The 20089-nt window shown below is 38.3% G+C and overlaps 2 protein-coding genes across 2 annotated transcripts in view; one reads left to right on the top strand and one right to left on the bottom strand.

The window, feature by feature from the left end:
• Window positions 1–12780, top strand: part of arhgap45a (Rho GTPase activating protein 45a) — a 46667-nt gene extending 33887 nt beyond the window's left edge. The window contains 12 exon segments of the mRNA XM_036556359.1: window positions 1591–1728; window positions 2790–2980; window positions 4185–4303; window positions 4453–4551; window positions 5270–5368; window positions 5699–5862; window positions 6254–6442; window positions 6752–6889; window positions 7054–7292; window positions 9319–9556; window positions 10070–10136; window positions 10231–12780. Coding sequence (XP_036412252.1) covers window positions 1591–1728; window positions 2790–2980; window positions 4185–4303; window positions 4453–4551; window positions 5270–5368; window positions 5699–5862; window positions 6254–6442; window positions 6752–6889; window positions 7054–7292; window positions 9319–9556; window positions 10070–10136; window positions 10231–10469 — 1920 coding nt within the window. The 3' untranslated portion in view covers window positions 10470–12780.
• A 267-nt stretch (window positions 12781–13047) lies between these two features.
• On the bottom strand, window positions 13048–19131 carry polr2ea (RNA polymerase II, I and III subunit E, a). The gene is made up of 8 exons (XM_036556722.1): window positions 18946–19131; window positions 18663–18837; window positions 16300–16415; window positions 14742–14822; window positions 14350–14408; window positions 13856–13934; window positions 13419–13494; window positions 13048–13256 (listed from the first exon to the last, which is right to left on the bottom strand). Exons 1-7 carry the CDS (start codon window positions 19000–19002, stop codon window positions 13429–13431), a joined length of 633 nt encoding a protein of 210 aa, XP_036412615.1. The 5' UTR covers window positions 19003–19131; the 3' UTR covers window positions 13048–13256; window positions 13419–13428.
• Window positions 19132–20089: the final 958 nt, after the last annotated feature.

The following is a 20089-nucleotide window of genomic DNA, read 5'->3' as shown; positions in this document are numbered from 1 at the left end:
TATCCAGTACAATATTTCATAAGAAATGGTAAATCGGAGTAAACTTACTTTAAAAGGCGTACACTATCCCTGCCTTGGAACAAGAGAGTCTCAAAATAAGATCTTTATGGATAAAATTTAAAACTTACAAAGTTGTTCTTAATGAAAATCGAGTCTGGTCAGTTTCAGTGAGGTTTGGGATCTCTCTTCTTGTATTTTAGTATATTAGAGTTTCATATTACCATGATTAGATGCTTAGAAAGTTTCTTCATAAGGTTCACATTTTGCCTTCCCGCCCGCACCATATAAATTACATCCAGTTGAATGTTTTCCCTCCAAATCTCAGCCGTCAACAGTTTTGTATATAACCGGAAAATACATTATTATGTAAAACTGTTTACTGTTGGATTCAAAAAAAGAAAGAAAGCCGTTGTTGCCCCTCTGTAGTTTTGGAGGAAGTTGTGTTTGTTGTTTGTGATGAGAAAATTGCTGCGGTCACACTCATTTGCATAAAGCTGAAATCTGCTGAACTTTTTAGCCATGCAACACCACAGAGTTCTCTATTGAAATGAATAGGATGCGGTGAGGCGAAGTTGCAATTGGGCACGTACTGTGGCACTAGTTCATTACAGGATAAAGGAATTACTTTACTGTAACGTTTTACCCCGAACACTGTTTAGCACACACTTATAAAAAGGATTGCATGAAGTGGGGGTGCTGTGGGTGCTAAGGGTTCTGCAGCTGCTAAAATATACTAATAATTATTATAATAATTATAATAATAATAAGTTCTGAAATGTATGATAATATGAGCATAGTGAGGACTCGTTTCTCTTGTTTGTATTTTAAAACCTGCAGTTTTGAAAATTGTATATAACCGGAAAAGTAACTGTTTAAGTAGTACTACAAGAGATAAAATAGTAAATAGTAACTGTTTAAGTTAACGCTATATTTTCATTACAGTGAGCTGAATTGCTTCCCTCAACAACTGTTGGCCGCTTTGGGGGTGTGATACTAAAACACGAGTAGGTGCAAAGGAAGTCTATGCAGAGTTATAGACCAGTTCTGAGCCCCAAAGGCAGCATTGTTTTTAAAAAATAATAATCTAACGTAATAACATTTTTATCAACCATTGTCAGAGATTTATCAACCATCTCCCGCTCAGTGTGCATTCCAGTGTTAAGTCTCACTGTGTGACACAATAGGTTACCTTGCCACATATCAACAATCTGATTTGGCGCCACTCAATTCATTTGCCTTATATTTGTCCAGAGCAAAGAGGCAGAGAGAGGATGTGCATCAGTGGTCTGATTTTCCAGTTATATGTATGCATTGTCATGTGTTGCCTCATTATAGCACGTTATGTCATTCTGCTTTATGTAAATTATAAAAAAATTAAAGAAAAGAAGGCAAATCATTTTGCATGACATCACATATATGCTGCTTAAAATTTTAACACCCCCAACTTAAAACACTTTCCTGTGTCCCTGTTTATAAACTTTCCAAAACAGCAAGATTTGAAATAGACGTCGTGGAAGTCTCTAAGTTCATGTGTGTTCAGTCTCAGCATGTTCAGTCTTTCTGAGTGTGTATGTGTGTGTGCATTCTCAGGCAGAGGAGGCTGAGGCCACATATCGGACGTGTATCGCTGATGCCACCACTCAGCAGCAGGACCTGGAGGATGTGAAGGTGAACGTGCTCAAACAGATTCAGGATGTCATCAGACAGAGTGACCAGATACTGCGGGCGGTGAGACTCCTTTTTATAAACACACACACATACACACACGCTACAGTCTACAAAGGTACAAAGGTAAAGAAGCAAGCAGTGATTTTTTCACACTTTCAAAAATAATGTACAGTTAAACACGGCAGAAGATGCTTATTCGCATCCCATTTAACCAAAAATGTTGCCAGTGCTATACTCTTACTCGAGAGTGTTCTCACACAATATGTTAGGCCTGTTTCACACATTCTACCTCTGTGTTATATGAGTGACACAGTGTGACTGCTAGAACTTGCATGCACTGGCTGTTCACACATACGCTGTTTGCACTGCAGAGCAGTACAGCAAGAAAGTTCTGCAGACATTTTTTTCCCAAATGCATAATACATACATAATCAAATCTCTTACTTTGCTCAGTAAAGGATAATTCATAAAAGAACATTATACATTTGTTTATGAGTGCTGATCTAGGATCTGTTCTAGTCACTAAAGTCAATGTAAAGAAGAAAGAATTCTGATCCTAAAACAGCACATCTACTCACCAGAAGCTGAAGTAAATATGACCTCTGATTTTGTTCATCAAGCTTTAGGAGCATCTGAATGGGGGAATCTAATCTGATCTGATCATAAAACTTTGCAGGAGAATCAAACAAATTAGAGATCAGTTAGTTGCACAGTCATGCTGCATGTATTTATTCTCAATAAACATGTTCATGTTTGTCTCTTGAACAAACAACAATTTCATGCTTGTTTGTTTTTTATTAGTGTTCCTTCCAAATTTCTTTATAGGTAAGACACTGTTTTAGTCCAGCACAAGCAATTTCATGTGTTAAATTAATTTAGCTTTTTTGGAGCAGTAATTTCATAATCAAAAGGTGACAGTCATGTGTGCGCCAGTTTCTCAGAAGCCATTTAAGTGTAACAGGGCTAGAAGGGATTTTCGGTAGTGAATCATCATTGGTATTTCCATTAAATCTAAAACCAGGCTTAATTTGCTTCCAAGAAACAGTATATGAGTCATTTAATATTTGAACCAGTTAAGTCTGTCTAATTGGGAGTCTCTGGGTGTTCCTCTTTGTCTCCAGTGCACCATCTCGTACTACCAGATCCTGCATATGCAAACGGCGGCATTGCCTGTGCACTACCAGACACTATGTGAGAGCTGTAAGCTGTACGACCCAGGCCAGCAGTATGCTGCTCACATCAAAAACCTGCATCTGAGGGCAGAGCCCATCACAGTCTACCAGTTTGAGCCATACTCCGCCTCCAGCATACAGTGAGTTATTCTAGCACATTAAAGACATGTTTGTGTTTGTTATTACTTCATATAGCCAGGGTTCAAACTGAGGGTGGGGTTTCAGGGTCCCAGACCATAAGAGTAAAGGGTCACTCCATGAAAGAGACAACATGAAACTTAGAGGGTCCCATACTATTTCCTTGAATAAAATTTGAATTTTCTGACAAAATGAATGCCCTCACAGAAGGTGAGAATCTCTTGTTCTATGTTTTTGTTGTCTTACCCATGAGATTTCTCCCCCTAAATGAACCATGAATTCGCCCAGCCCAATTCGTAACGTAATCGTGTAATCTCATGCACTGAGCCACGTAGGTCTGTTTTAAAACTGAAGAAGTTTAAAGCTGAAGCGCATCTCAAACTGGTGAGAAACTTCAGATACTTTTCTGCCATGAAGACAAACAGAAAATAAATATTGTCAGCAGCCTTTCCATAAGCCGAGAAATATGTTTTTGTTAGCAAGTTTTCCTTTTAGGCTGTTTGAACATGTGATAGGTTATATTCACACTAACCTATGTGGTTATTTGAGCAACAGCCAACGTATGACCATAATTTTGCTCATTTGTCCGGCAAACTGAATTATAATTTGGTTTTACTTCCTTCCTGCTAACAACTGAATGTTTTTTACTACCTCATTTGTATTTTAGTTAATTAACTGAAAAAAGGTAGACTTGCTTGCCATAGTCTGACTTTCCACTAATGGACACCCCCAAGACCTCTGTGTATAGCTACAAACAGTTGTAGCGTTCATCTTGGAGCCAGAATTTTTGTTTGTATTCGTCTGCTTTTTTAGCATGAAAACTACAGAGGCAAACTTCAGACACTAAACATCTCTCGGCTAATCTATATTCTATGTCTTTCATTCATTCATTCATCATATAACCTGCTTATCCTCCTGGGTCACGTGGGGGTGTTCCTGGAGCCTATCTCAGCGCTCATTGGGCTGAAGGCAGGAAACACCCTGGACAGGTGTATTCGGTGTCAAAGTTGTATAAATCTGATTTTTCGCTGAGTTATTGTTTTGAACATCTGACTAAAATTTTAAATATGAATATGAATTCAGTTTTCTTATGACTATGAACTGTAAACTGTTTCATTCTTATTCTGTTTCTATCACACAAAATGTGAGTTGTGGTTTGTTAGAGTAAAAGCCACTAGTTGTATGTTAATTTTTTTTTTCGTTCAGGCCTGCTCGCATACGCCATGACAGCCTCACCGAAGACCAGCGGCAGAGCAGTGGTGAGGCCCCAACCACCAATGAGGAGGCAGCATCTGGAGACGGGGGCGTGGTCAAGCACAGAAGAGGTCATGAGCTAACAAATTTATTACAAGTTAGAAGAAAGAGTTGAGAAAGAAAAAACTGTTAATGCAGAAAAAGTGACCTTCACTTTTCCAGTGAAATCAGCTTTTATCAAGGCGTAATAATTAAGGCGTTTACCGTTGACTTTCTGCAGGTCGAGATCATCAGGCTCATAAGTCCTGGCCTTCTACTCTGAGTGACACAGATAGTGTGGGAGGAGGAAGTGGCTTGGGCTCCCCCACCACCAGCACAGGTACCAGACAACATAAAACCTACCTACTGACACAGGCACAGATTGTCTCAGTTCATAGTGGTCAATTTTTATAGATAACACTGTCAAAAACTATACAGCTACTTATTACCATATATTTATTGCTTTACAAATGGATAGCCAGGAATGATGAGAGAGTGGCAGCCTATACTCAACAGATTTGTTGATTTTTCGGTATACATTCATATGCATAAGTTTGGGTGTCCCTGTTCAAAGTACATGTTTTGTTGATCTTCTGAGTAAAAATAAGTTAATGCATCCTTTACAGAGAACACACTTGTGCACATTTTAATGTATAATTAATGTTTATATGCTGAATTTAACATACTGGAGAAAATGTGCCCTGCACCACAAGTTCATTTTATATTTTTATTCTATTTTTCCCAGTATGTTAGGAAATAGTTAATAAATAGAAATTGTGCACATAAAATTTGCATACAACTGCCATATTTAGGTTTGTTCCCTGTAGAGCATGTTAATGTATTTTCACTTAGAAAATCAACAAAACATGTAATTTGACCAGGGGTGTCCAAACTTAATTCAAGCATACGACTGTGTATTAATTTTAGTGCAATACTTGAGGGATCCCTGTACATAACCACAATGCCTATTTATATTAATGTTTATTAAGGCATGTAATGTTTTCTGACTTTCAAAGTCAAACTCTACAGAAATGCTCAAGGCTTGTCTTCCATTACAGGAGATGTTTCTAAGGCTCCACGGCCAGTGTCAGCTGGTACCTTGTCATCAAATGAGGACATAGATGAGCAGGACAGTAATGTAGCCTCTTTTGAACAAAGTGAGTTTTAAATTTTCTTTTGCAAGAATGACTCATTTCTCACCTTCAATATTTTCTCAATGTTTACTGTTTGGTTGCTGTGGGACATACATCATTGACACTTCACCCAGCCATTTATAGACTTAACATTTGGGAGTACACAGTAACTGCAGAGTCCATACTTTGGTCATTTTAGTAACTGAAATTACCAAAACATGGACTTTGGTAATTTCAGTTACTAAAATGACTGTGACTATGTAGCCCTGAATGGATAGCTTGTAGGGTAACTTGGGGTAAGAAGCCCCCCAGGGTAAGATTTTTTTTACTGTTTTTTACTTTGTATTGTGTTAGGTATGAATGGAATTGAGCCAGAGATGACTGTCTCCACTGGCCCATTTCGAAACGTGGGTCTGTCCAAAGCTGCCAAGACACATCGGCTACGGAAACTCCGCACTCCATCCAAGTGCCGCGAGTGTGACAGCTATGTGTACTTCCAGGGAGCAGAGTGTGAGGAGGTGAAACAACATGTACACACATATGCACCATGACCTGCAGAGCTTTGATCTGAGATAAGCTACAGTTTAGCCACATCTGCATTCTTCAGATTGGGCTGTGAATGTCAGATTTGAGATCACCTCTTTGACTCTGATGTTTTAGACACTAGGTGCCAGATCTGAAAGGTAAATGGTTTGAAGATGTCCATAAATTTGATTTAAAGAACAAATAACCTGAAATGCAAGCTGAGTTCAAATATACAGTCATGGCGGTTTTGTACATAAAAGAGCTATTACGTGTCTCAGTTGGACTTACCTGGTCTTTTTTGAGTATTTTTCAATTTAGTATGCTTGGGTATAATGTGTATGTCAGCAGATCCTAATATCTTAGCATGCATTTTGTGGTGTGCAGTGTTTCCTGGCCTGTCATAAGAAGTGTCTGGAATCCCTGGCAATCCAGTGTGGTCACAAAAAGCTGCAGGGCCGACTGCAGCTGTTCGGCCGAGACTTTGCCCAGGTGCTGCAGGGCAACTCAGAGGGAGTGCCCTTCATCATCAAGAAGTGCATCCAGGAGATCGAGAGGAGAGCACTCAGGATGAAGGTGAGTAACAACAAAGAGGAGGAGGTTGTTGTATGAGGATAGCTGAAGCAATCAGGGATGCTGGTTGTATTTTTTTTTTACCTTTTTTCTCTTCCCTTTTGAAAATATAGAAATGGAATTGTGTTACATGCAATGAATGTTCAGAATGTGTTATAATGTAATTATGAAGCGTTATATTATCCGATTTCCAGATTTTTTTTTTGCTTATCTTTTAGAATTTATTTTATCCTTGTTTACACAGAGCTGCTGATTTGTATTTGTGTTTGTGTGTATCGGTGTGTGTGTGTGTGTGTGTGTGTGCTCCTTCAGGGAATATACCGTGTAAATGGAGTGAAGACTCGAGTGGAGAAGCTGTGTCAGGCATTTGAGAATGGTAAAGAGCTGGTGGAGCTTTCTCAGGCTTCTCCTCACGACATCAGCAACGTGCTTAAACTCTACCTGCGACAGGTGAGAAGAAATGTACACAAAGTGGGGGACGTACAAGGGATGACATCTTATGGAGAAGAAAGTACATTAGTCTAATAGAGACTGCACTGGAATAATTCTGCCCCACTTTCAAAGGATCACTAAAGTCCTCAGTAACATTCACTGCCTTTACTCCTTCTCTTCAGCTCCCCGAGCCCATCATGCCATTCCGTATGTATAACGATCTCATGGGGCTGGCTAAGGAGAGCCTTCACTCTATAAGTCCAGAGAGAGGAGAAGGGGCTAAAGGCCCGGAGCTGGAGGACCTGGGGCCACAAACTGACCCAAAGGTGATCACTCTGGTGGAGAAACTCAGAGACCTGCTTAAGGATCTTCCACCCACCAACACCTCCACACTGAAATACATTGCGCGGCACCTGCGCAGGTGAGATACATACCTAAGGGCTAAAAAGTAAGGTAAAATCTGATCTATCTATCATATGGGTCTGCAATATGGTAGATACAGTGTCTACTGGCAGCGGTATAGCGTAATGGGTAACACTGCTGTCTTCCATGCATCTTGGCAGGTACCACTCGCTATAGCAATAATAGTCCCTGGGCAAGACTCCTAACATTACATTTGTCTTCCTCTGTAACAAGATTAAATTGTAAGTTGCTCTGGCTAAGATCTCCTGCCAAATACCGTACATGTGACTAAGGCTCTTAATTTCACTGTACTACACACTATATGCTATACTAAATACTGTATTCAGGAGGCAATAATGTAGTTTCCAGGCTCTGACTCATTTGTACTACAGTCAGGTCACCGTATACACATTGCAGACTGGTTAAAGTGATAGCTTGGAAAAAAAAAATCAAATTTACACAATTTACCTTACACAAAATGGAGTTGATCCGCCAAGGCATGTTTGGTGTCAGAAGGAAAAACATAACACATAGTGTATTTTCTTTCTACGTTTGTCCATCTTTATAGACCACAGTATGTTATTCAGTGTCTGGGACTGATGTAGGCAGTATGACAATATTTATCATTATTGTGATAAATTTTGTTGTCATGATAAATTATATTCTTTTCTGAGCATATCATGGATATCGTCAGTACTTAAAGAACACTGGCCCGTGCTTGGTAATGGTTAACCGAGTTACTGCATCAACCGGCTCCAGTGCAGGCTAAAAATTATTTAAAAAAATATATATATTTTTGTCTAACCATAGCAAGACAGCAGTATTCCCACACATGAACATACATTAATACCACATTTATTCTACCAAACATAGATGAGACTCTTCTAGAAATGTGGCTGTGCTGACTAAACACTCGGTATTGCAGACAGCTGTCATGCCTGTACAAAAAGCTGCCTCTGTGGTACGCTGTACATTTTAGGACATCCTCACACCACAGAGTCAGGTTTCAGACTGAAAAACGACTTTGGTCTTGAGAAGAACACATGAGTAAAACCGTCTCAGCTTTCATTCATCAGGCGGAACAGGCCATTTTAAACGGTCTCAGGTAAATTGGCTTCAGAGAAGAAGGCAAAGGGCGAAGCTAAGCAGCAACAAACTCTCAGACAGTAAAGTGTGGCATTTGCAATTCTGTTCTTTCTTACTAGATTAATTACAGTTTCTTGGCCAAATTAAAGATGACAAAGTACTACAACCACAACTTTTACTGAACTGCGCTTTATTTCGTTCTGTTATTTGACAAAGATTAATACTCAACTCAAATTGTGTTTTCCCATGTCCACTTCACTGTTAAGGGGTATGTAATGCCTACGACGCAAATATAGACATTTTATGTATTATCCAAAATGATCAATGAACCTACAATTTTTTTTTAAGCCTTTTTTTTTGGCGGGGGGGGTGGGGGGGGGGTGGTGGGGTGTCTGTTTTTTGTCTCACAATGCAGTGCATGTTCCTCTCCACCATGAATGAATTTTAAAAATATGTTTTAGGTCCAATCTCAAAACTATCATAAAACAATGCCTCAGATATTGGCAGCATATTCACTACCATTTCATGTAGCAACTTTCTGTGATAAGCTTTTAGAGGCATTAAATGTCTCAGACGTCGAGTTTCCATCAGCCCCACTGTGAAGTTTTCTGACTTAGTAAATTTCTCCAGAACAGAACTTTTCGCACCAACCACTCTGAATGACTTAGTTTACATCTTAATTATTTAATTATGGAGAAGTTTCAAAGACAACTTGATGCAGTTTGATGTAGTGTATGATGATTTAGACATGCAGTTTGCATGACGCTATCTGTATAACCTGTCTACTACATGTTAGCCTCATCAGCCTTGTAGCTCCAGTGCTAAACTAAAGAAGCAAACTTCAGAAACCAAACAGGTCCTGGCTGATTAAATACATTTAGGGTAAATGTAAATTAGATTTTTCACTGAGTCATGGCTTTAATATCAGATAACTAATCTCTGTGGTGTTTCTGTCTCAGAGTGGCTCAGCTGGAGCAGGACAATAAGATGAGCACCAGTAATCTGGGTATCGTGTTTGGGCCAACGCTGATGCGACCCAGACCCACAGGTGCCACCATCTCACTCTCCTCTCTGGTAGACTACCCGCACCAGGCCCGCATCGTGGAGGCCCTCATCATCTTCCAGCAGCACATCTTCATCTCCTCTGACTCTCGTCCACTCTCCTCATCCTCTCTGACCTTCATGTGCCAGGGCCAGGTGAGCGGAAAACAGTGTTAAATTTGGAGAAAATGGAGAACAAAGTTTTGTTCTGACAGTGACAATATGCACTGTGAGCAGTTAAAGTTGGTTCAGCAAAAAAAATAAAATTTGCAAGTTTGCTTCTTTAATTTAGAGCTGGAGCTATGAGGCTAATTCTATTACCAAGTAATGGAATCTTATAGTCACCAGTTATCGTCATGCAAACTGCACGTGTAAATCATCATCAGGTTTGTTTATATGGTGTCTATATGATGTACTGTTTTGTATAAAAATGACAAAACTGGACTATGTTCTGTACTTTTGTCCACTTCTGTAAATAACAGTATGTCCTACACTGTCAAAAAAGGTAAGTCATCACGATTTGAGACAAATGTGTAATGAATTAGGCCTACAGTTTGCACAATGCCAACAAATTGGCTGAACCAATGCTTTAAACTAAATAGGGTAAAAGTGGTACAAGACTGCTTATCTTAAGTAGATTAAGTTGATGTGAATAACATTTTTTTGTAGGAAAGTCCTGATGGAGCTCAAGAAGGTGAGGAGGAGCAGAGCAGACTGATCACAGAGCAGGACTGTGGTGAGATAGTAAAAGAACTTACCATATGACATCTTGCACAAGGTCATAATTCATAAGCACAGTTTACCTGATTACTGGCTCTGTACTTGTGCAGGTAACTCTCTGGGTTCGTCTGGCTCTCGAGAGCGCTCTCTGGACTCCGACTCCGAGGCTGAGGAGTTGGGCAAAGTGAGCAAACAGCGCCCACCTCTGGTTAGCCAGGAGAGTGAGACCAGCACAGAGGACGACCAGCTGAGTCCCAGAGTCAGCCTGGACCTCAGCACCATCGTACCAGAAACCATCCCAGAGCAGCCTGTCAGCACACCTGACTCTGAACCAGCAGATTCTGAGTAGCTTTCAGACTATTAGAGAACTAGAAATGGGAAATATTAACAAAACTTGATCAGTTGAAATCTGCAATACTACCATGGTAATATTTCTGATGGTGTAAGTATAAAAAGTGTAAAAAATGGATAGTCCGCAGGAGGACTCGACTAATTTCTTTTTGTTGTTTTTGTTTGTTTTTAGATGTATCCTCAATATCTGAACGTTCTTTCAGGCATATTTCCAAAGAGATGTTTTGTGATGTTTAATATTCTATAATGACCATAGGACAATATTTCAGTAATCTGAATTGCATTCTCTATGGACTTATTGTACCACGAGCAAATTCTGGAACATCTTTGATGGTCATAGGGCAAATATTTTGATATTTGAATATTTTTACTGATAGAGCACACAGGTTAAAGTACAGCAGGATTATTTGAATAGGTTTATAAACTTTTTCACTACTGATACTTAAACTACAGTGCTGTACATCTCAAGATCAGTCTACATTATTACATTTTGTTTTTTCCTTTTTGTACTAAGTTATAGTTTATACCATCTATTGTTGGATTTCAGTATTTTATTACCTGCCAACGTCTTTTTTTAACTTTTAATTCATCTGCTTGACTTCAGCAAGACATTGGTTGGAAGATACTGGTATTTTTGGCACATATGATTTTTCTATAAATGACAAGAAAATTATTTTGGTCTTAACTGGGGAACAAATGTGTATGATATACTATACGTTTGTATTTGCGGTATTAGCTTACTGCTGGTCAGTGCGCTACATCTAATACCTATATTGACTACTCAGACCTCTAAGCAGATTTTCAGATTATTATACAGAACATCACAGCATACGTATTTAGAGAGGTTTCCCTTCAACAATTTACATACAGTATATTTAAATCATATTTTATGTTTCTTTTTTAAATATTGTGTGTTTTTACTGTACATATATTTAGGCAGTGGTCGGATCTGTTACTGTCTCTAATTTGTAATGTTATGTTAAACCCAAGGTGTTCTGTAGGCACTTGGCACTGAATTCTATTCGTTTCATTCTCCTCATGTCTGCTGTATCAACGTAAACTGGAAACCCAGGTTTCTATATAAAAATAATATTATATATTGAGATCAGAGCAACAAAGGTATTGCCCTGATGCTCAGCTATACTCTCTAAAGTACTGTTCAGAATTAAATTCTTTGTTTTTAACCTGATGTGGTTATTACAGACATTTTCACCTAGCATTGCAAAATGTTCTGCAGTTTTCAATATGTAATTACAGTAGCACTTGTTAACTCACTCATTTGGGTCTAAAAATATACTGATGTTAGCTTGTTTTGTTTGTCTATTTAATTGTCCCCTTTTAACTCCTTAACTCTAAAAAAAATAACTCCTTTAAAAATAAGATGTTGAATGCAAATGTTTATCCGGTTACTTTATAATTAATGTACTTAAAAAAATAGAAGAAAACAAAAACAGTGGAATGTGCAAAAGCACGGGTGCTCAGTTCTGGTCCTGGAGAGTTCAGATCCAACTCAACAGGCTCTAATATTGAGATGCTCCCGACGGTCTTCATTACCTGGATTGTGTGTTAGAGTAGGGCTGGAGCTCAACACTGCAGGGTGATAGATCTCCAGAACCAGCTGGGCACCCCTGTGCAGACGCCAGCCTCTTTTAGGGTTTTAGTTTCTTGATTGTCACATTTACCTCCAGAATTTACTTATTTTTAGTGGAATCCATTCCTCCATCCACCTGTGCAGTGTTTCCTGTGCCACCAGCTGCCACGCAACCCCATAGTAGATCCTGCTCCACCTTCAACAGTTGGCAAAGTATTCTTTTCTTCAAATGCTGCTCCTTTTTTTTTTTTACCTCCAAACATGCCTTTGGTGATTGTGACCAAAGAGTTCTGTTTTTACATCATCAGTCCAGAGCACTTGTTTTCAAAATGCCTTTGGCTTTTCTAGATGTGTTTGCGTGCTTCAGACACTGCCTTTTGTGATGAGGTCACAGGTACAGTTTCCTTCTGATGACTTTTCCATGCAGATTATGAGTTTTCTTGGTCTTCTAGATCTCTTCTTCTACAGACAGTGGAAATTGTGAGCTGGAAGCTCTTTGATATCTTGTTATAGTGTTCCTCTGCTTTGTAGGCATCAGTAAGCTTCATTTTCAAATCACTAGCCAACTGCTTAGAGGAGCCAATCGTTGAGTGTTAGCACAATATTGGAAGAGTCAGAGAATTTTTACTCTTCCTAATGAATTCCTGCCTAACCAGCCCGAATGAGCGAATTAAAACTCAACGAGTTAAGTGAAGTTCTGAGACTTAACAAACAGATGGGGTCCAAACTTCTGCACATGCCACGATTACTATATTTTTCCATTTTTTTTGTTTGCGGCAGAGATAAAAAAAAAATAAAAAAAAAATCAAAATCTGGCCAAAACTTTTACATACAACTGTACATCATACATTTTATGTCATTTGTAATAAACTAGGGCCTCATTTGCCATCTACATCCAAAGTATTAAAGCTGGTGGAGGTGTGTATCTGCCTGTACCAAACCATGTTGCGGATTATGTGAACTGAGGCTGAAAGATTAAGGCCTGTCTGTCAGAAAAACAAGTTTAATTGAACAGTTTTCACAAATATAAAGAGGTTAAAGAGATGAATAAAAACATTACTACATTTTAAAAATGAAGAAAAAAAAAATGTCACACAGGCACTGCCATCTGTCTTGACTCCAAAAGCATGTTGGTTCATGCAACACTTCAAGTATGTTCCAAAACAAGCACTATCCACATTCCCGACAGATAACCTGAGAGAAATAAAAAAGATCCAGTAATATAATGAACCAGATTTTACAACACAGTACTGACTACCAGTATAAGTTAAGTGATTAGAGTTCTAGTATACCTAGAAGTAGCTTCATGTTATATTGTAAAATAATCATTGAGTATTATAAAGGACTCAAACTTACCACAGTGGCCCTACTGTACAAGTCGGTATGTGATATATCGACCTGCAGTTTCACTGGGCCTGATGATCTTCACCACCTGATTACAGAGAGAAATAAATAAACAATCTCAGATGTGCTGACAGGGCTGCAGATACCATACTGTGACTTATACAGATTAAATATTGTGCTGCATTATTTTTGACTGATATTCTTCTGATCACACGAAAATCTTAATTCATATAAACACTAACATGCAACATCTGTGATTGGTCAGAATATTAACAGCACACAAAAAATGTTAAAAGTTCATTTGTATACATTGAGCCTTCTGCAATATCAGCATCACAAAGACCAATATTTTGCTAACAATTAATGAGCAATATATTGTGAAGCCTTATGTGGCTGCACACTTCACCATTTTAATGAAGAAGTGTGTTTGTCTGGTGTTCTATTGTTACCTGTCCTCGTTTGATTCCAAAATATCGAGCCACTGGATCTCCAGCTTGAATCCTGGGTAACTGGCTCTCCTTCAGCTTACTGACAACAGTCAAGAAAAGTCCACTCAAAGAAACAATGCAAATGTTCACAGCTCATAAATCAGGCCACAGTCGTCCTGACTGTGTATCTATATTTGCTATTATAACACTGTGGAAAAAACTGAAACTGGCACTGAAGCTCAGCATCAGAAAATAACGATCAGTGAAAGCTTAATTCTAACAGGTAAAAGCCATGTTTTAATAAAGGTTTCTGAATGGTTCTTCACTTGGATGTACAGTTCTAAGAAAAACCTTTATTTGGAACGACACCTGACATTATGTAAAGGTTCTCTGAACTTTAAAAAAGTTCTTCACACTAACATTTCATTTCCAGTTAACTCCTGTTTGGTTCCTATATTTTAAAGACTAATGAAGTTCCAGCCTGTCTTGTATCGTATCAGCGTTAGTAAGGATACTATCTTGCTAGCAGCTCGGCCACTTCTTCCTTTGTCATCACAATGTGCTCAGGAACAAGCTGCAAAAGTCAAACACAGCAATGATGAATTCATAGCTACAAACAGGGGTCATCTTCAGACCTAAACACTCACAAGATCTGGATTGTGGAATCACTTATGTATTAAAAAAATAAATTCTGTAGACTACAGAACTAATCCTGACTGTCAAACACGCTTAACATATCTACAAAAGACCACTTCTCTGCCATGCTAAACATAATCATTCGATTCATTGCATGGTTAAGTTTACGCATTTATTCTTTATTCAGTCTCAAACTGTCATTTTTGTACTTGTGCTTTTTGCAAAACACTTCAGTAACAACTGGGAACGAAAGACTTAAACATAATCTAACCTCGTGCTCTGTGATGTTGATAAGCAGCTCCTGTTGTAGAAACTGCTCCAGGATATATTTGGGTGCCATGTCCACCAACGACTACAAAAACAACAACAGACACACTCAAGTAAAATAGTATGTGAAAGATAACTGTACTTTCAATTAGGACCCGAAAGATAATAGTGGCCAATACTGACAACCACTGACCTCCACTTCTGCATAATTCAATGGTTATGATGTAAAACAAGTCATTGAGTGGTTTGATGTGAAATGCTTCATTCTAGAGAAACTTACTGACTCCAGACTTCTGAAGCATTTAATGTCTCTAAAAACTACATCACAAAAAGTTATGCATGAAATGGTTACTAATATGCTGCCTGATACCGGAGACATTGTCTTATGATAGATTAGAGAGATTTTGGTTTAAAATGTATTTTTTTAATATACACGCAGGACACTAAGAAAAAAATGAGGCACCACTTCACATCAAACCACTCTGAATGACCTGTTTAACATCTTTACAACTGAATTTTATAGACATTTTAAAAATTCTATAAAAACTGGGATTCCCCTTTAAATTATTGTTAAATATAAAATTAGACTGGCTGACGTTGGTTATCGGTTCATATCAGTCAATAAAGGTATAAGCTCATACAAACTCATTTGATACGTTGCCATGGTGCAGATGTAATGTGTGGATATTCACAATTACACATCCATGTGGCAAAGTCTTACAAACTGTGCAAACATTGGAAGCCAAAGTGATACAAAGTTCTCTTAGAATATACAAGGATTTATAACCTTAAAGACAAGAGCCCTATTATAACTTGAATAAAGTAGTGTAATAAATGGAAATGTAAACCTTGAGTTAAGTGAACAAACACAAATGTTTACACAAAAATAGAGAACTGTTGTGCTTAAATGGGAACTCAACATTTCTACAAAATGCAATGGTTAAGGTGTAAACAAAGTCATTCAGAGTGGTTTGGTGTGAAATGCTTTGTTCTAGAGGAACTTATCAAGAACGCTTTACAGTAGTGGTGATAGGAACTAGACGTCCACTTCTAAAAGCTCCACCACAGAGCGTTATTACATGAAATGGTTATGAAAATGTTGCCTGATGTCTGAGACACTGGTTTATGACAGTTTTGTGGTAGTTTTGGCTACAACTTTTTGTTAATTCATTTAAAGCAGGGCAAAAATCGTCCCCCCAGAAAAATATATTTTCAGGTTTTTCCACTATTTAACATCATAAACATTACATATAAAAACTCAGAAGACACGTGTAGGTTCACTAATGGTTTTGGATAGTAAATAAAATGGCTATATGTGTGTCATAGACGTCATGACCCCTGGTTCCTATCACCATCACCGTAAAGAAATCAGAGTCTGTAACTTTCTCTACAGTGAACCATTTTGCATCAGACCTCTCTGAAGGACTGTTTAGATTGCAATGACGGAATTATGCAAAGATTTAGAAAAATTGGTGGAATTCCCCATTAAGTAGTGAAGAGTGAATGAGTGCACGGTGGTGTTAACCTGGAGATAACCATGAATAAGTGCATGCTTTTCCTACCTGTTTGGCAGAAGGAGTCATGCCCATCTGGACCACAATGATGGCGCGGGTGATGTTCTCCTCCTGCATCCGCTGGCAGTACATCTTTATGGTCTTGATACCCACTTTGGGCTCCTCTGCATAAATACAACACACTATAATGTAGCGTAGCAGCTCTGAAGAAGATTTCATTCATCATAACAAGCCAAAAACGTCTCCCTTACAGTGGCACTAAAGCCACGGACACACAACATGACTTTCCACTCAACTCCACACAATACAACTTGCTGCCTAGTGTAATCAGGAATCTTGAAGTCTTTGTGGTTTGTATACTAAATGACTGATCAGCAACAGGGAGTCACATATTACAAGATCTTTCACCAGGTGAGTCTGTCTGATCTCCAAACTATGTTTTGTCATGAAAACATAAGTGACGCGGGGAATGATATGATACGTGAGACAGGGATTTTTTTTCTGGCAGAAATGGACGTCAGCAAGAAGCGAGCGATGTAAATCGTCACCCTGTGTTTTGCGCTCTCACAGGCTGTAGCTTGTCGCCGCACTCACTGACAGTCACAACACTTTTCACACTACAGTATTTGGACCCAGTGAGAGGTCTGCTTGATGTCTTTTGGGTATCTGCGAGACACCAACAAATTTCTCGGATCAGGGTCTTTAAACAATCCACACACAGGGATCGAGAGCCGATTTGCAAGTCCCAAGCGAACGCTGATTTGCCTTGAGCGGAGAATCAGGGCTAAAATCACGCAGTGTGAATGCAGAGATGACCAGTTCAGGATTCTTGATCTTTTCACATAAAGAAATTCCACAGCTTTTCAAAACATTTTTTCTTTCTACTTAAAGAGCAACTCAACCAATTTTTTAAATTTTCTACATAATTAGATGCTTCAGATGTAAACAAAGCACTCAGAGTGGTTTGGCGTGAAACGCTTTGTTCTAGAGGAACTTATTGAGTCAGAATTGTTCACAGTGGCAGTGAAAGGAACCAGACGTGCGCCTCCAAAAGCTCCATCACAGAAAGTTATTGCATGAAATGTTTTTGAAAATGTTGCCTGATGTCTAAGACATTGTTTTATGATAGTTCTGTGGATTTTTCTGCAATCTCCAAATACCTTCTCCGAGTGGAAGATCAGGGCTAAAATCATTAGTGTGAACACGGCATAACTGGAGATGACCAGTTTAGCATTCTTGCTCTTTCCACAGCTTTTCAAAACTTTCTGCAGACTGCCTTTTCAAGTTTTGCAAATCCCATAGGGGTCCTAGCAGAATTCAGATAAACAAAGGCCAACACTGCATGTAAAATGTAGGTTTCAGAATTAAATGCCAATCTACATAGTGATATGCAAGGCTGGTGCATGTTGGGGAAATGACTGGAAGCTCTCACACTTTATTTTATGTAGCAGTATTCAACTTTTTTGACATGATAATTGTGATAACGGTTTAAGTAATTAACATGATAAACTAGGCACCTGTCTACCATTATGTTATATTACATTTCAGGGCATGTCAATATTATATAGCAAATTATCAGTGTTAAATTTAACACCTATAGGGTTCATCTAAGTCCCCCAAACACAAATGAACACTGTATTTATTACCTACTCTGACAACAAATTTGCAGTTATCACTTCAAACACTCAATTTAAGAGGGTATGTGACAATGACCAATGGTCTTCCCTCTTTACATTAAGGTAATCACAAGGTTACAGAAGACTTTTCTTTACACAACTAGGTGATTTCTGTGAATGGGGTTATTATAGTGGTGCTGTGTTGAAGCTTTCCAGTTTTATTTAAATCCCAAATGGTATTATTTTTGTTTTTTTCTTTCTTCTTCTTTTCTTTATTCCTCTGTAGATGTTGCTCAAAGAAATTGACTTCAGTCTGTGAATGTTGAGCTTTAATGTATCCTACTGTTATTCCATTATTGTATAAACGGTTATTAACGGTTAGTAACGCAATAAAAAAACTAATTAAGTGTTGAAGGGCAATGCCACTGATTTTTAAACTGTAAGAGAGATTATTTATTATATCATTATTATATGTAATAGTTTACGATAATGGTGAGATTATTTATAAATCTAAAAAAAACTTTCTTTTGAGCTCTACTTTGACACAAAAGCCCTGCATGTTCCTCTCCGCCATTAATAAATTGAAAAAAAATACGTTTTTGGTCAAAAACTCACCTTAACTCTACTGTAAAACTGTGATGTAGCTTTTAGAAGCATTAAACACTTCAGACGTCTGGTTCCCGTCAGCGGATCTTTTGACACCAAAACACTCTGAATGACTTCGTTTACATATCTATCATTTAACGACGCAGAATGTGTGAAATTCTTTGGGTCTGCACAAACTACACGGCTCACCGGGAAAGAAGACGAACATCTGGTCGGTGGGATCGTCGTTGTGAGCCACCAGCACGGTGAGGTCAGTCCGCCGGGGGCGACCCTCACTCGGTTTATCTCCAAACTGGCTCTTAAACTCATCCAGAGTCTGATCCAGCTCATCCTGGGTCACTAGATACCCCCGATCATGGCACAGCTGAGAGAATACAAGCAGGAGATGAACTCAGCACGAAGAGAAACGAGACAACTGAACATCCACATCACGCCGAGCGCGTCAGCAGCGCTCCGGTCAGCACAGCCTCACCTGCATTATCGTCTTCCGGATCTTCCACAGGCGGTAAGTCTCCTCTTCATCGTCCATGATTATGATTATGATCTGTATCTCTTATCAGTGAATGATCTGTTTGAGATCAATGGAGGCCACTCAACAAACTACACACGCTACAGGAAAACAACTTCCGGCTCTGGCCAAATCACGTCATCTGACGAGCCGCATTAGGGCCCAAAGTGGTGTCTATTTAACTGCCAGCGGTGGCCCACAAGGCAAAAAATACAGTAATACTGTAAGAAACTCTGCAGGAAAACCGGGAAGCACAAATACTTAGACTTTTTATTTTGACTGTTTTTTTTTTTTTTTTTTTGTATTTCAAATTTTATTTAAACTATTAAATACAGGGGTAAAGAATTAAGCATACCGAACGTATTCTAATGAAATAACAACACATACCTTCGCATATAAATAACACAGTTAAATACAAAAACCCCCAATAATAATAATAATAATAATAATAATAATAATATCTGGTATGTAATTCATGTACATGGATATGATGTTTCTCAATGCAGCGCTCTAATAATTTAATCTAACCGAAGAGATGTTTCTTTAGATTTTCTTGTTCTGTTGTATTTGTAATAAGGAATCATAAAAAATGGCAGGTCATTGCAGAATAGCCTAAATTAGAAAGCAATGCCATGAGTCTGATTTCACCCAATAAAGTTAATAGTTTCATAACCTCATTTAAACTACTTGAATTAGTATCATAGTTCAGGAACATCATCTCATTTATAGAAATAATTAAGTGTAGAGACATGAATAGCATTAAGGAAATCTCCTTCCAAAACTCAGGACAAAATGCAGGTACAAAATAAGTGAGTAATAGTTTCTAAAGCAGAACAGCCAAAAGAACATCGTGATGAAATATCAATTTTAAAGTTATTAAGCAAGACATTGCAAGGATGACAAATGTGTATGTTTTTAAAATGAGACTTTAACTTTATTTGACCTACTATGATTCTTGGAGGAGTCCTGTAGAAATTACTCTAGTATTACTGTACATCGTTTTTACTGTAGCATCATCATACAAAATAACAGCAGCTATAATTGTAATAAAAATACTACAAACGATTTGTTTTACTGTGGAATCATTCATACAAAAGTGAGGTGGGGA

The sequence above is a fragment of the Colossoma macropomum genome, unplaced genomic scaffold, assembly GCF_904425465.1.
Source record: "Colossoma macropomum unplaced genomic scaffold, Colossoma_macropomum, whole genome shotgun sequence".
Classification (NCBI taxonomy): Eukaryota; Metazoa; Chordata; class Actinopteri; order Characiformes; family Serrasalmidae; genus Colossoma; species Colossoma macropomum.
Note: the sequence above shows the minus strand (reverse complement) of the source record. Positions and strands in the feature narration are given on the sequence as shown.